The following is a 13,113-nucleotide window of genomic DNA, read 5'->3' as shown; positions in this document are numbered from 1 at the left end:
CAGAAGTCTAAAATTAAGGTGTTGGCAGGGCCCTGTTCCTTCTGCCGCCCTCAGGGGAGAATTCGTTTCCCTGCATTTTGAACTTCCAGAAGCGCCTGCTTTTTTGAGCTGGTAGCCCGCTACCTTTATCCACAAAGCCAGCAGCGTAGCCTCTTCTAATCTCTCCCTGATTCTGACCCTGACACTTCCGCCTTCTTCTTTCCCCTATAAGGACCCCTGTGGTTACACTGGGCCCATCCAGATAATTATTCTAATACTTCAGCTCAGAAAATCACTATAAAAACACCAGGTATAAACAGTGACCGTAACAGTTAACAGTGTAGTGTGTGCATCTCGCTGTTGAGGGTAGAATGTGGGCCCATTTGTATTAGGGCCCAACTTTGTGTAACATACAAGGCCCTTTTTTGTAAAGAGCATTTGTAAAGTCATTGTTACTCTTTGGAGCTGTAGTTTGACTTGAAGCTTTGACATTCTTTATATAGTGAGCAGTTGTAAAATCAATATATTTTGAGAGTTTGTCATTAATAATGGGTTTCAACAGAAGACCTACTTATTATTTTACCAGTAAAGATACTTTGTAACTCTGTCAATTGTATGAAATAAACGTTGATTTTGATCAAAGTTTCTGGTGTTTCCCATTAATTACTTTGCTTTTAATTCCATACCACCATGGTGCATTACTTAGTATTTCTAAATTCACAATATTCCAATCAAAGTCAACTTGGGGCTGATTCAAATTGTGACTTTTGAATAATTGCACCATGTTGGTTGTTTTTTATTCAAGTGGCTGGACGGTAAAGAAATAGAGCGATCAGAAAGGATTCAGGCATTGCAGAACTTTCCAGTAATTGAACAACAAATCGGAGAGCAAGAGAAAGCTTACTGCCTCAAAAGAGCCAAAGACAAGGAAGAGGCTCAGAGGAACCTGCGAGAAGAGGAGGAAAATGAAGCCAAAGGCAGAAATTACCCAGGCTTTGAGGGACAGAGGTAGGCAGACGTCAGTGCTACTCTACGCACAAATTACAAGAGCTTACTTTCCACTTAACTTCGGTTAAATGCCGCAAACCATTTTCACTTCCCAAAGTGTTCACAGTATCCTATTTCAGGTGGTTGATTTGAAGAATAAAATGTGATGCGACTTTTGGAGGCAAGAGTAGGAACATCTCATTGTTTGGGTCAATTATCTGTAGCTTTCCTCCCTTAGGAAAAAAATGCCTTTCCAAGCTAGCAAATTTAATTTGCATCTGAAATTATCCTCAGACAAATCTCTGTAAGATTCACAGGAAAGATGAATTAGCAGGTGTACTTTGATTTATAATAGTGGGGATATTTTAGAAAAGTTAAATGTAAATCACATTATTATAAATCACATAATTTTGATCGCATCATAAAATATTCTTTTTGTGAATTATATAATGAATACATTTTAATGTGATTAATAAGTCTCTAAATTGGTCTTTTTTACGAGCATGAATTTTTCGCGCTTGTTTATTTTAAGTGAATTGCAGCTATGGTTAGTTGATTGGATTCCATATAGTGAAAGCTTTAAATATTTTGAAAACAGAATCTCTTAATCTTAGAAAATAATAATTATAAAATATTTGAGACATACGTAAGTGTTTTAAAAATCAATAGACACTGTAGTTCCACCCAGATTTAATAAATATCAGTAGTCTGCATGTTTGCTTTGGATCTTTTTAAAAATAAGAAATAAAATATCCCTAAGCGTCTATCCCAATTCTCTTTTCATCTTCGGTGGGTCCGCCATCCTCAAAGTTAAGTGCGTGTTTGTTATACGTGATCCCATCCATGTTTTAAGTATATTTATGATGTAATTATACCTCCTTGAACAAGAGTGGCTATGTGTATTTTTTTTTAGCACAAACGTTGTCTTTCTACAGCTTTGCTTTTCATTCGATGTAATATTTTTGAGATTTTTGCATAAAGACAGGTAGAGCTAGTTCATTCGTTCTAACTGGGGAATAACATTCCGTTGGATGAATGAATCACAGTTTATGTGATGTTCAAAATATCTAACAGCTGGTGACTCATTGGCCCCAACAGATCAGGATTTGGTCAGGATGTGCACCGGCTCTCACAGCCTGCACGGCCCTCCTGGTGGGCGCTAGCTGGAGATCAGCCCCGGTGTAGCCACCCCTCATTGGATGGTCATTTAGATCATTTCCCTACTTTCATTTTCTTTGGAATGTTGCACATGTCTACTCGCACAGGTTTGAAACTTTCTCTAGAGTGTTCAACAGAGACATTGTCATATCATTAATTAGGAACATTTTTCCCACTTTATATTCATTGCCCAATTTTCTAAACAGCATTAATGTATACTCCTATATCAACAGTGTAGGAGAGTTTCTGATCTTGCCAACACTAGATAATTTGGTATTTTAAAACATGGACCAATCAAGTTGGTTGTTCAATACCACCTAATATTTTATTTAATTTGCATTCCTAGAATTACTAGTGAGTTGCCGTATCTTAAATATCTGCTTCTATTTTTATTGGCTATTCATATTTCTTCTCTTCAGGTCCTCTCCTATTTTAAATAAGTTGTGTAAGTTTTTTTTTTTTCTTATTGATTTATAGTTCTTTTATATCCTAGGTGCAAATTCTTTAGTGGTTATGTGCTTTGCAAATAGCTTCTTCCAGCCTTGGACTTACTCTTTAATTTTATAAGTGTTTCTGCTTTATAGAATTCAAAAGTAGTAGTGTAGTTAAGTTTATTTTTGTACTGAGACCAAAGTCTCATTTATGAAATTTTTCATTACTTCGGTGTTCTATCTGTCTATGGGGAATTCACCTTTGCCTACAGTGTCGGGTAGGGTAACAGTCATTTCCCATAGGGGTAGCCAATGGTCCTCACCATTGTTGAGATGCTATTCTTCTGATCTGTAACACCACACTTCCCATATCCCCTCTACTCGTGTACTCATGGGTCCATTTTTGGGCTCCATAGACTGCTTCATGGATGAACCTTCGCATGGTTTTAATAGCTGTAGATTTATGGTAAATCTTGATATTCAGTAGGAGGTATTCCCATTTTTCAAATTTATCTCAGCTGTTCTTAGCTCTTTACTTTTCTGTAAGAAGTTTAGAATCTGCTATTCAAATTCCCTAAAAATCCCTAGTGTAATTTTGATTGAAATTGCTTTAATTTATATGTTAATTAGGGGAAAGTTGACATCTTCATGACTTTGATGCTTTCCTTGCCGAACTTTGGAATAGCTTTCTCTATTTATTTAGACCTTCTTCTGAGTCCTTCAATAAGGTTTTGTAATTTTCTCCATAGAGGTTTTACACCATCTTTTATTAGATTTATTTTTAAGTATCTTGTAGAATGGGATTTTTAAAATACTCTTGTAATTGGTTCTTGCTGTTGTATAAAGAGATGAAGGATTTCTGTATACTGATACTGTATTAAGCAATCTTGCTGACCTTTTTAAAAAGATGCTGGAGATGATCCTGTGTTTTCTATATAGAAGAACACTTTTTTTTTTTTTATAAACGGCAACTTTAAAAAATTTTCCAATCCTTATGCCTCTGCTTTTTTATTTTCTTTATGGTGCCTGCTAAGGCCTCCAGTATAGAGTAGAATAACCACAGTAAGAGTGAGAATCTGTCTAGTTCTGACTGTAAAAAGAATGTTTCCAATTTCTCATCATAAGTAAGGTGTTTGCTGTGGGATTTTGCTAGAGTTAGGTAGGTTTCTTTTGATTCCAAACTGATGCAGAGCTTTTATCGTCACAGATACTGGATCTTAGAAATGCTTTTTTGCATCTATTGGGATAGCCATGTTTGTCTATTAATGTTTGAATCACATTAATAGATTTTCCAATATTATGCCATCCTTGAATTTCCACAATAAATTCACTTTGTCCATGGCATATTTAAATAGATTTGTGCATTCATTTTGCTAATATTTTATTTATAATATTTAAACCTATGTTCATAAGTGAGTTTATGCTATAATATCCTTTTCTCATTGTATTTTCCCCAGTGTTTTACATCAAAGTTATAATAGGCACATAAAATGGGTGGGGGATCATTTCTTCTTCTCTGTTTATATAAGTTTACAAATGTTTAAAATGATCTGTTGCTTGCTTTGAGTAGAAGCATACAGTTGGGTTCCTCGTAGGTGCCTGCTTGCTTCCACACAGGACTGACTGGCTGGTCCTTCAGCCATTGTTCCTGTGACTGCATTCTGCCCATTTGAACAGAAACCCAGACATTCTGGAGGAAGGTCGTCGAGATAGTGAATCATTGACTTAGTCAGAGAGGAGTAGGGAGCTACTCCCCTTTCAAGACTGCAAGAAGAAACACCCTTTCAAGACTGCAAGAAGAAACACCATAAAGATGCCAGGGCTGCAAGAAGGGGAGACGAGCATCTCATCCCTTGACTAGATCTGAAGCCTGCTTCCAGCCTTGAGAATTGAAGAGATGAGGTGTATCCTGGAATAGCCTAGAGCAGACGGGTCAGGAAAGTGGGCATTAATGGAATCAGCTGATACTTCAAGCATCTGTCATGGCAAGTATTTGTGAATATCCCATGGGCCACGTACATGTGGTAGAAGGAACTGCACCTGAGCTGTCTTTGAAGGGCTGCTGCCCAAGAGAGTGGTGGCGATAAGAGACCGTGGGGTGGCTTGTCAGTGGCAGAAGCTGAGGAGTTGTCACACACAACCAGCCGGGTAGTATGTTGATCACTCTGACAGAGGACGATGAACTTGGAAGGCTCTTGTAATGTCTCTAAGAACCAATAAACGTGCTCACAAGAGAAAGCCAGTAACTGGGCATCAGCCTTAGAGAGGAAGCCAGAAACCAAAGTCTAACAGCATCTGTCTCAGAAGAGGTGTTTGCCTCCTTCTTCCCATCCTTTGTCCCAGGCCCAAATTTCTGAAGTCAGGGGGGACCTGAAGAAGCCAGTGAGGTGGGAAACAGAGGAAAGGAGTGGACGAGTAATGAGAGGTTGGAGTAGCCCATGCCCCTCTCCCCACGCACAACGCGGTCATGAGCTGGGAGAGGGGAGGAGGGTTTGAAAAGGGAGGGGAAGGGCTTCAGTTCGGATATAAGTTAAGTTTTATTTAAACTGGAGGCCTTTAATACCTTTAGCTGACCTGGGACTATTCTTAAGAGGGACTGTCAGGCTGTGGGATGTGCTCACGAGTGGGAAGAGAGTTCTGAGAGCACAGCTTTGGAGGAAGTGGCTGAAGAGCACATTGTTTGTTCACATCCTAATGAGCTCAATCTGCTTCATCACCCAGCTGTGTGCATTTACATGCATTTTGCTTTTGGAGACTTAAGTTATTTAGCTGATATTTCTATAGTTTTTCTTAAGTGCAATTATTTTTATGTTTATTATTATTTTTTTTTACATTGCAAAAGATAAAAGTGAACCAAGTAGGCACTTGCCAGCAAAAACACATTCTATTAACTGAAAAAGGAACCAATTATTTCAGTGATGATTACCTAGAATGTTGGAGAATATTATAGATCCCCTTAATAGATTGCCTTTTCAACACTGTAAAGAACTGTAGCTATATGGCAAAGCATTTGTTTTCAGCAATTTGCATGATTTTGCTTATTAAACTATCTAGTTACATTTTGTAATATGTAACAAAGTGTAAGCAGAATCTTACTCTGTGTTCTGTTTATACTGTTTAAATTTCACATTCTAGTGTTTTTGGTCTATCCCTTCAAAAAGCATCTTATTTGAAGGTCAACTAAATGAGCCTTTGGTATCATCTCATTTCTGTACCAACAATAAAATGTAACATTTAATGAATACTTACTGTTTGCCGTACTTGGTGCTGAAGGCTTCGTGTGGATTTTTTCATGTAATGTCATTTTGAAATAGAGCATATGTTGCAGGGAGAGGTGAGGGGAGAGAAGCTCCTAGTGTTTACTGTTTGAATGGTGTCATTTTTCCTCTGCTAGAATAGCATCTCCTGAAAATACCGTCGTTGTCTGTGCCTGGCACCTGGGAGACGCTCAATAAATATTTCTCGAATCCACACTGAATGAATGTCGAATACCCCATATGCCCGTTTGATGTCATATAGAGACATCATTTAACTTTCTGACAGTCCACAAAACATGAATAAAAAAGAGAACACAGCACTGTTACCATCTATAGCTATGACATCAGAAGTTATCCGTAAAAGGCCATACCATGGAAGATCTCATATATCCCACTAGAGAATTTTGGACATAGAGGATCATTAAAGAACCTGGACATAATCTGATCTAACTTGCCTGTTGGAAAGATTCCTCCGGGACCAGTGTGGAGGATGGAACTGAGGAGTGCCAGAATGGAGGTGGGGTGATTGGGAAGGCCCAGTGCTCCCTGAGTTTGTCTGATCATCAGAGCCTCTTGCAAAATATCGTAGAACACAGATTCCCGGGCCCAAGCCCACATCTACTGAGTCGACTTTCTGGTAGGAGTCCAGGCATCCGTGCTCTTCGAAAGGCTCACTAGGTGACTCACATCAGCCAGGCCTGGGAGCCCTTCCGTCTGATCACTGCAGTGTGCCCGTGTTGGATGATGAGGGCCTGTCCCAGTTGGGGCAGTACTTTCGTCCACCTTGGCTTACATAGGCTCTCTTTCAGAGATTTTCGTCATTGAAAGGTAAGAAGATAACCTAAGAAAAACGTGTAAGAGATTTAAGAGGCAGCATTGAGCACGAAACTCAGTGACACCCAGTGTTGGTCTTACATGCTCTGAATCTATTCGTTCTTTCCAAGCCCATTTTCAGTAGAGAACAAAGACCACGTCCAGGCACCAGAAGGACAAGAAGGGAAATGCAACGAAAAGAAGTTCAAGGGCAGCGAAGATGACCTGGAATTCTGGAACAAGCCCTCTTTGTTTACTCCTGAATCTCGATTGGAAACACTTAGGCATATGGAAAAACAACGGAAAGACCAAGAAAAATTAAGGTATTTCATTTTTTCCTATCATTGAGAGAGAGGCAGCGCTCTCCTAGGGGTTCTGTTTTCATGATCGCACATGACTTTACTCCTTATCTGCGTTCAGTCTTTGCCAGCCATCACACATGGACTTTGCTACTTCTAAGTTCAGCTTCCTGTTGCATTGTATCCACTAATGTTTGTTAATATCAGACTCCCTTCTTTAGGATGTCATGAATGATGGCATTTTAGGTAGTTTTGTTTGGATGTCTTTAATTTTTTAACAACATTCAGTGAATCAAATGCAAGTATGGCCCGGGTTAGAGATACTGATTAGCACGCCGCCAAGAAAACGGGTACTTTGTGGGTTGAGTAAGTTCCTTTGTGTCTCGTAATTTGCAAAATTAGAAATTAGCTTCACTAGGTATTATATTTTCCTAATACAACTCTCTTGGACATTCCATAGTATGCTTTCACTTCTGAATTGTTTAGATGTAATTTGGTGATTTGTTAGAAGCTAGAATGCTTAAACTGTTCTTCTCAGAGAGCCTTTTTAAAAGCTGAGCTTTGTGTCATTTCATGTCACTGCTCAGGTCTAGTATGTGAAATGTACCACCTATGGAAATCTAATTCCTGTGCTCGGGAATGGGATCATTTAGCGCTGATACACTGCTGTCTGCATGGCAGTTACGAGAGGGAAGTACAGTTCTTTCCCTGTGGTTATCGACTGAAAGCAGGAACCTAAAAGATTTAAAAAGACTATTACAATTGCGGCCGCTTTCATGCCATTTTATTCATTAGCTAGGTGATAGGGAGGTACCGAAATGAGAATTGAATTTTACCGAAAATGCTTGTTTGTAAAATGTGGTAGTCTGTACACAAAGGGGCCACCCCGTGCTTTGGGGAGGGCACTGGAATAGCATCCGAAAATGTGGGCTCACGTGTGGACTGTGCCACTTACTGTCTGTGTGATGCTGGCAAATACCTAACTGCTCATCTGTTTCCTCATCTGCCAAACAGGGATTCTCGTCCCTGCCTTACCTCCCCTGCTATGTTGTTAAGACAATCATCTGAGCCAATGTGTAAAAGTACTTTGCAGACTTAAACTTCCGAAATGGAAATTCGAGATGTTTTTATATAATAACTATTGTTTTTCCGATATATGTGTACATAGATAAAATGTGTATATAATACAACATATTGTGTAATACAATGTATTGAGCCTGAAACCAGGAAACATTTTTTTCTCTCCCTAACAGCCTAAAATAAAGTACAGCTGAATTGGATAGAAGTCCAAGTCACTCCATAGAGGATGCTGTAGTGTACCCAGTCCCATGGGTCCCTGAGATGTTTGCCTGTCCTGGATGTCCCTTAATTGTCCTGGGTCATGGAGAATAATGCAGTACATGGACATGTTAACTTATTGGATCTGGGGACCCAGTTTAAGATGCAGAAAAATGTGCATAAATTTACATTTTAAAATAAAGTTAACTGATTCAAAATCCGTATTAAAAGAATGGAAATCCAAGGCAAAGAATTGCCTACAGATCCATCTTCTAAACACATTTCTCCATCTGGTCTTCCAGAGCTTGTCCATATATGCCTTTTTAAGTTTGTATTTATCTTCGGTAATGTTTAAATAGCTAGAACATACATTCTACACTTTCCTTTCATGCTATCCCATGAATCTTTCCTCTCTGCACCATTTCTTTTCCTCCTGTCTTTATCCCTTTAGGTAATGAGTGTTAACAGGCTGGGGTCAATCCCACCAGAACTTTCTCCACCCTCTACAATCGTATAAATCATCTCTGCAAATGTATGATTTGGGATCTTTTAAAAAAAAAAACAAAACTGGACTTATACTTTATGTATTTGTGCTCACTAAATACATCATCAACATTTTCTATCACTTTCTAGACCAGTAGGTAAAGAACAAACACGTTTTTTAACAACCACGAAGTATGTCATAGCATGAATATACCACAGGGGAGCCAATGACTCCCCCACTGATGGACAGGCATCATCGTTCCGGGGTTTTGCTGCTACTAAGACTGGTAGACACCCTTTTACATAGATTCTTATGTACTGCTGTTTTTATTTCTCCAGAATAAAATCTACCTGGCATTTTAAAAATGATCATTTTAACTAAAGCAGAGGCTGTATACACAAATGGAGAATTGACAGTTATCTGGGTAAATCATGCATAGAATAGACTAATTTAACATAACATAATAAAAAATTATTATTAAAAAATTACATATATTTAAGGTATATAACAACAAAAATAAGTAAATAAATAAATATTCATGGAAATTTCACGAAAAGGAGGGATTTCCACCCCATTGGAATTATTTGCCAAATTGTCTTGGTCACATTGTTGCTTTACAGCTGTAGATACAAATCACACAGAAATCTGGCTTGATTGTCAAGTCCCAGCGTAGCATTCAAAGGATGGGCTTCATAGCGGTGAATTGTTGATGTATTCCCAGATACCTGATCAATTTTTCTTGAACTGTTTCACCAAAATATTCCTTTTACATTCTCTTTGTTTATTTTTCTCTTTCCCCATTGCCCCTTGTTCCCATCCACCTCCAACCTTAAGTGAAAAGAAGAAGAAAGTGAAACCACCCAGGATTTTGATCACTAAAGATGGGAAAGCCTTGAATGTAAATGATCCCAAGTACGTGAGGCCAAAGAGATACTCGCAGAAGCAGAACGTATGGTGGTGGTCGTTAGGATGGTTTTCGTGTACAGGTTTGCTCTGTGGAGAACAGATCTAACTGCCCTCACAAGCCTGATGAGCCTAATAAGAGTGTCATTGTGTGCATACTTGAAAACAGAGCATCTAGGATGTTTTCAAGTACATAATGTTATATTTCACTTTCACGGCATTCAGAACATGATCTTGACATATGGAAATCCTAGTTATATACGTATCCCCTGAAACTTTGGACCAATACAGTTTTCCGCCTGAAAATTCCAAGTGCATTATTGTTATGTTTATGAATGTTTAAAACTCTGCCATGAACAAGGTGCTGGAGAATACTGGTACCTCTCCCATGTATCTGTCTACTCTACACTCTGGGATACATCTACAAAGCACTGGAGGGCCACCTCCAGAATCTTCCCCCAAGTGTCCCACTGGGCACCATCCCCCGTGCTCCAACAATCACCCGGCCCACGAAGACCAAGTATCAGTTCATCTCCTGGTTTTCTGCCTGCCCCCTGCCCCTCAGAGTCTCCCCTTCTGCCACTCTGCTGTGGTTTTATGGTTCGTCACAGAGATTCACCCTTGACATGAATCTTCAACTCTCTTGTTCTTCTTTCCTTCCCTCATGGTCGTTCTCACATCCTCATCTCAACCCCATTTAAATCAAACACACATTCCTGGACTTGCCCTCGTGCCTGCCTGGACTCTGCTTGCTGGTCTTACTGGAAATTTACTACCCTGGATCCAAGCAGACTTCCGGCAATCGTACTATATTCTGTTCGGTAATTCACCCTCCAATCTCCCCGTAGGCTGCTTTTACCCCTTTTGCTTCCTTCTTACTTCCATTCTGTGGTCCCAACTCAGGACCCTGTTTCTTACTCCATAGAGAAAACAGAAGCAATTAGAAGTTGCTTCATCCAATTTATCAGTGTCCCTGGACCTGTAGCACGTATTCTCCATTCTTCCGCTGCAGTGGGTGGACTTCCTCTCCTAAGTCACTCTCTCTGCGGGCATACTGAGCCCACCCCTTCCTGTCAAGGACTTGCTTCTGCAATGAGCCCTTCTCTTCTGTATCATTTCTCTCCCTCCTGCTAGATCCAGCTCATCAGTGTACAGACGGTGTGATATCACCCACCTTAAAAACAACAAGAAAGCTCCCTTCCTCTAGTTCTCCTAGCAGCTACAGTCCTAGTTCTCTGTCCCCTCTTAGGAGCCAAAGTTCCCCATGAAGATGCTGGACTCAGTCACCAGCTCCTCACTTCACTTTCCTACTTGAAACCACGTCTGCATATTCTGTCACCTAAAACTTTTGTAGTCACATCCCTTCTATACGTTCCCATCATTTCTGTGATGTGAACATCTCTCTGTTCCGTGTTCACATCATCTCTGTGTTGTGTGTTCACATCATCTCCATGTTCCATGTTCACATCGTCTCTGTGTTCAGTCACATCATTTCAAATCTCAGGCCCTATGTACTTGACCCAGCATATTTGACCAAATTGATCATTACCTTCCTTCCTTTTTTCTTTTTAAAGATTTATTTATTTATTTCAGTGGGGAGAGGGGCAGAGGAAGAGGGAGAGAAAGAGAATCCTCAAACAGACTCCCCACTGAGCACAGAGCCTGACGTGGGGCTCCATCCCAGGACCCCGAGATCATGACTTGAGCCAAAATCAAGAGTTGGATGCTTAATGGACTGAGCCACCCGGGCACCCCCATCATTACCTTCCTTCTTATAGCAGTTTCTTCCCCTTGCGTGTGATTCTTTGACCTTCCTACTTGCTCATCTTCTCAGGCTTTGCCGGGTTCTCTTTGGGATGTACCTCAGTGCTCTGGGGCCAGCTCCTCAGCTTCCTTCTTTCACCTCGACTCTGTGAGGCTCTCACCAAATTCTACGGCTTTAAACATAATCTTTACATTATAACCAGACCAGTCTCTTCCCTGAACTCCAGACTTGGACGTTTAATTAGCTATTTGCCCTCACCATGTGAATGTATAGTAGGTATTGTAAGCTTACCGTGACAGAAACAGAAGTCCTAATTCCCATGCCCACTACCACTTTCCCCCAGCGACCCCAACTCAGTAGCGAGCATCCCCCCATTTAGCAAGACCACAAACCTTGGATCCATCCTTGATTCTTCTCTGTCATTTTATCAGTGACTCTATGATCTCTTCCTTCAGTATCACCTGAATCCAACCGCTTCTCGCTAACTCCATCCCCACCATCTTAGAACACGGCATCTGCCTGTTGCCTTACAACAGCTTGCAAAGTCGTCTCTGTGGCTCATCTCTTGGCCTTCCCTAATCTCTTCTGTTCAGCTGGGTGAAGAAGAAGAGAGGGAGGAAAGGGCACGCACTCCCTCTCTTCAGGAAAATTCCTGGAGCAGGCCATACAGCGCTCTCCTCCATGGAGCTAAGTCACATGACCACATCCGGCCTCCGGGGAGGCTGGAAAGTGGTGCCTTTATTCTGCACAGCCATGTTCCTCGTTAAAATCAGGGCTCCTGTTACTATGGATAAAGGGGAAGTGGACTGTGGGGAACGAGTAACAATCTCTGCTGTAGAAAACCTCTCTGAAATTGTCTTGCAAGCGATACATGAAGGGAGAGTTCAGGTTGGCCGGCTGGACAATTGGGGAATCAGCAATCGAGGCAGAGGGGCCAGCACATAAGAAAGCTCCTGAGATGAGATCATGAACGCATGGCTCATTTGAGCAACTGAAGGAGTCCTGCATGGCTGGGTTGTGGAAAGCACCGAGAGGGATGGCCACACACAGACATTCTGCTGATGGCCAAATCGTTCCAAACAATTTAGCTTACATTCTTTAATATTGTTGGATTATATATTTTCTGGAATAATATAACAAGTGAAGTGCTCAAAATAAATCAACCAAATAATTCTGAATGGTACGTTGCCACTATGGAAGTTATACCTAGGAAGTTGAAAGATGTAAGACTTTGTTTTTGTTTTGTTTTTAAAGATTTCATTTATTTATTGATAGAGCACAAGCAGGAGGAGCAGCAGGCAGAAGGGGAGGGAGGAGGAGAAGCAGACTCCCCGCTGAGCAAGGGGCCCAATGCGGGGCTTGATCCCAGGACCCTGGGATCATAACTTGAACCAAGGGCAGATGCTTAACTAACTGAGCCACCCAGGCGCCCCGGATGTAGACTTTGAAATCCTGCCTCTCCAGGCTCATATGGCCTCTCTCCCGGCTGGGCCAACCTTTCTGAACCTTTGTTTCATCATCTGTATGGAGGTAATAGATCATGGGGAGTGTCTCAGCATTTTCCAGGGCGATGCAAAGGCCAACAACGAAAGAAAAAGAAAGACTGCAAGGAGAAAGAAGGAAGACAGGACTATTTAAAACAGAAGGGATAGGGGCGCCTTCCTTCAGTCCGTTAAGTGTCCGACTCTTGATTTCGGCTCAGGTTATGATCTCAGGGTTGTGGGATTGAGCCCCACATTGGGCTCCTTGCTCGGCGCGG

General features: G+C 40.9%; 1 protein-coding gene across 1 annotated transcript in view; it reads left to right on the top strand.

The window, feature by feature from the left end:
* The window catches only part of DNAAF11 (dynein axonemal assembly factor 11), a 71,889-nt gene that overhangs the window by 23,732 nt on the left and 35,044 nt on the right, over positions 1-13,113 (top strand). Inside the window, exons 5-7 of the mRNA XM_008684142.2 lie at positions 785-987; positions 6,757-6,948; positions 9,521-9,598. Coding sequence (XP_008682364.2) covers positions 785-987; positions 6,757-6,948; positions 9,521-9,598 — 473 coding nt within the window. The remainder of the gene's footprint in view (positions 1-784; positions 988-6,756; positions 6,949-9,520; positions 9,599-13,113) is intronic.

This window comes from Ursus maritimus, unplaced genomic scaffold (assembly GCF_017311325.1).
Source record: "Ursus maritimus isolate PB19 unplaced genomic scaffold, ASM1731132v1 scaffold_9, whole genome shotgun sequence".
NCBI lineage: Eukaryota > Metazoa > Chordata > Mammalia > Carnivora > Ursidae > Ursus > Ursus maritimus.
Note: the sequence above shows the minus strand (reverse complement) of the source record. Positions and strands in the feature narration are given on the sequence as shown.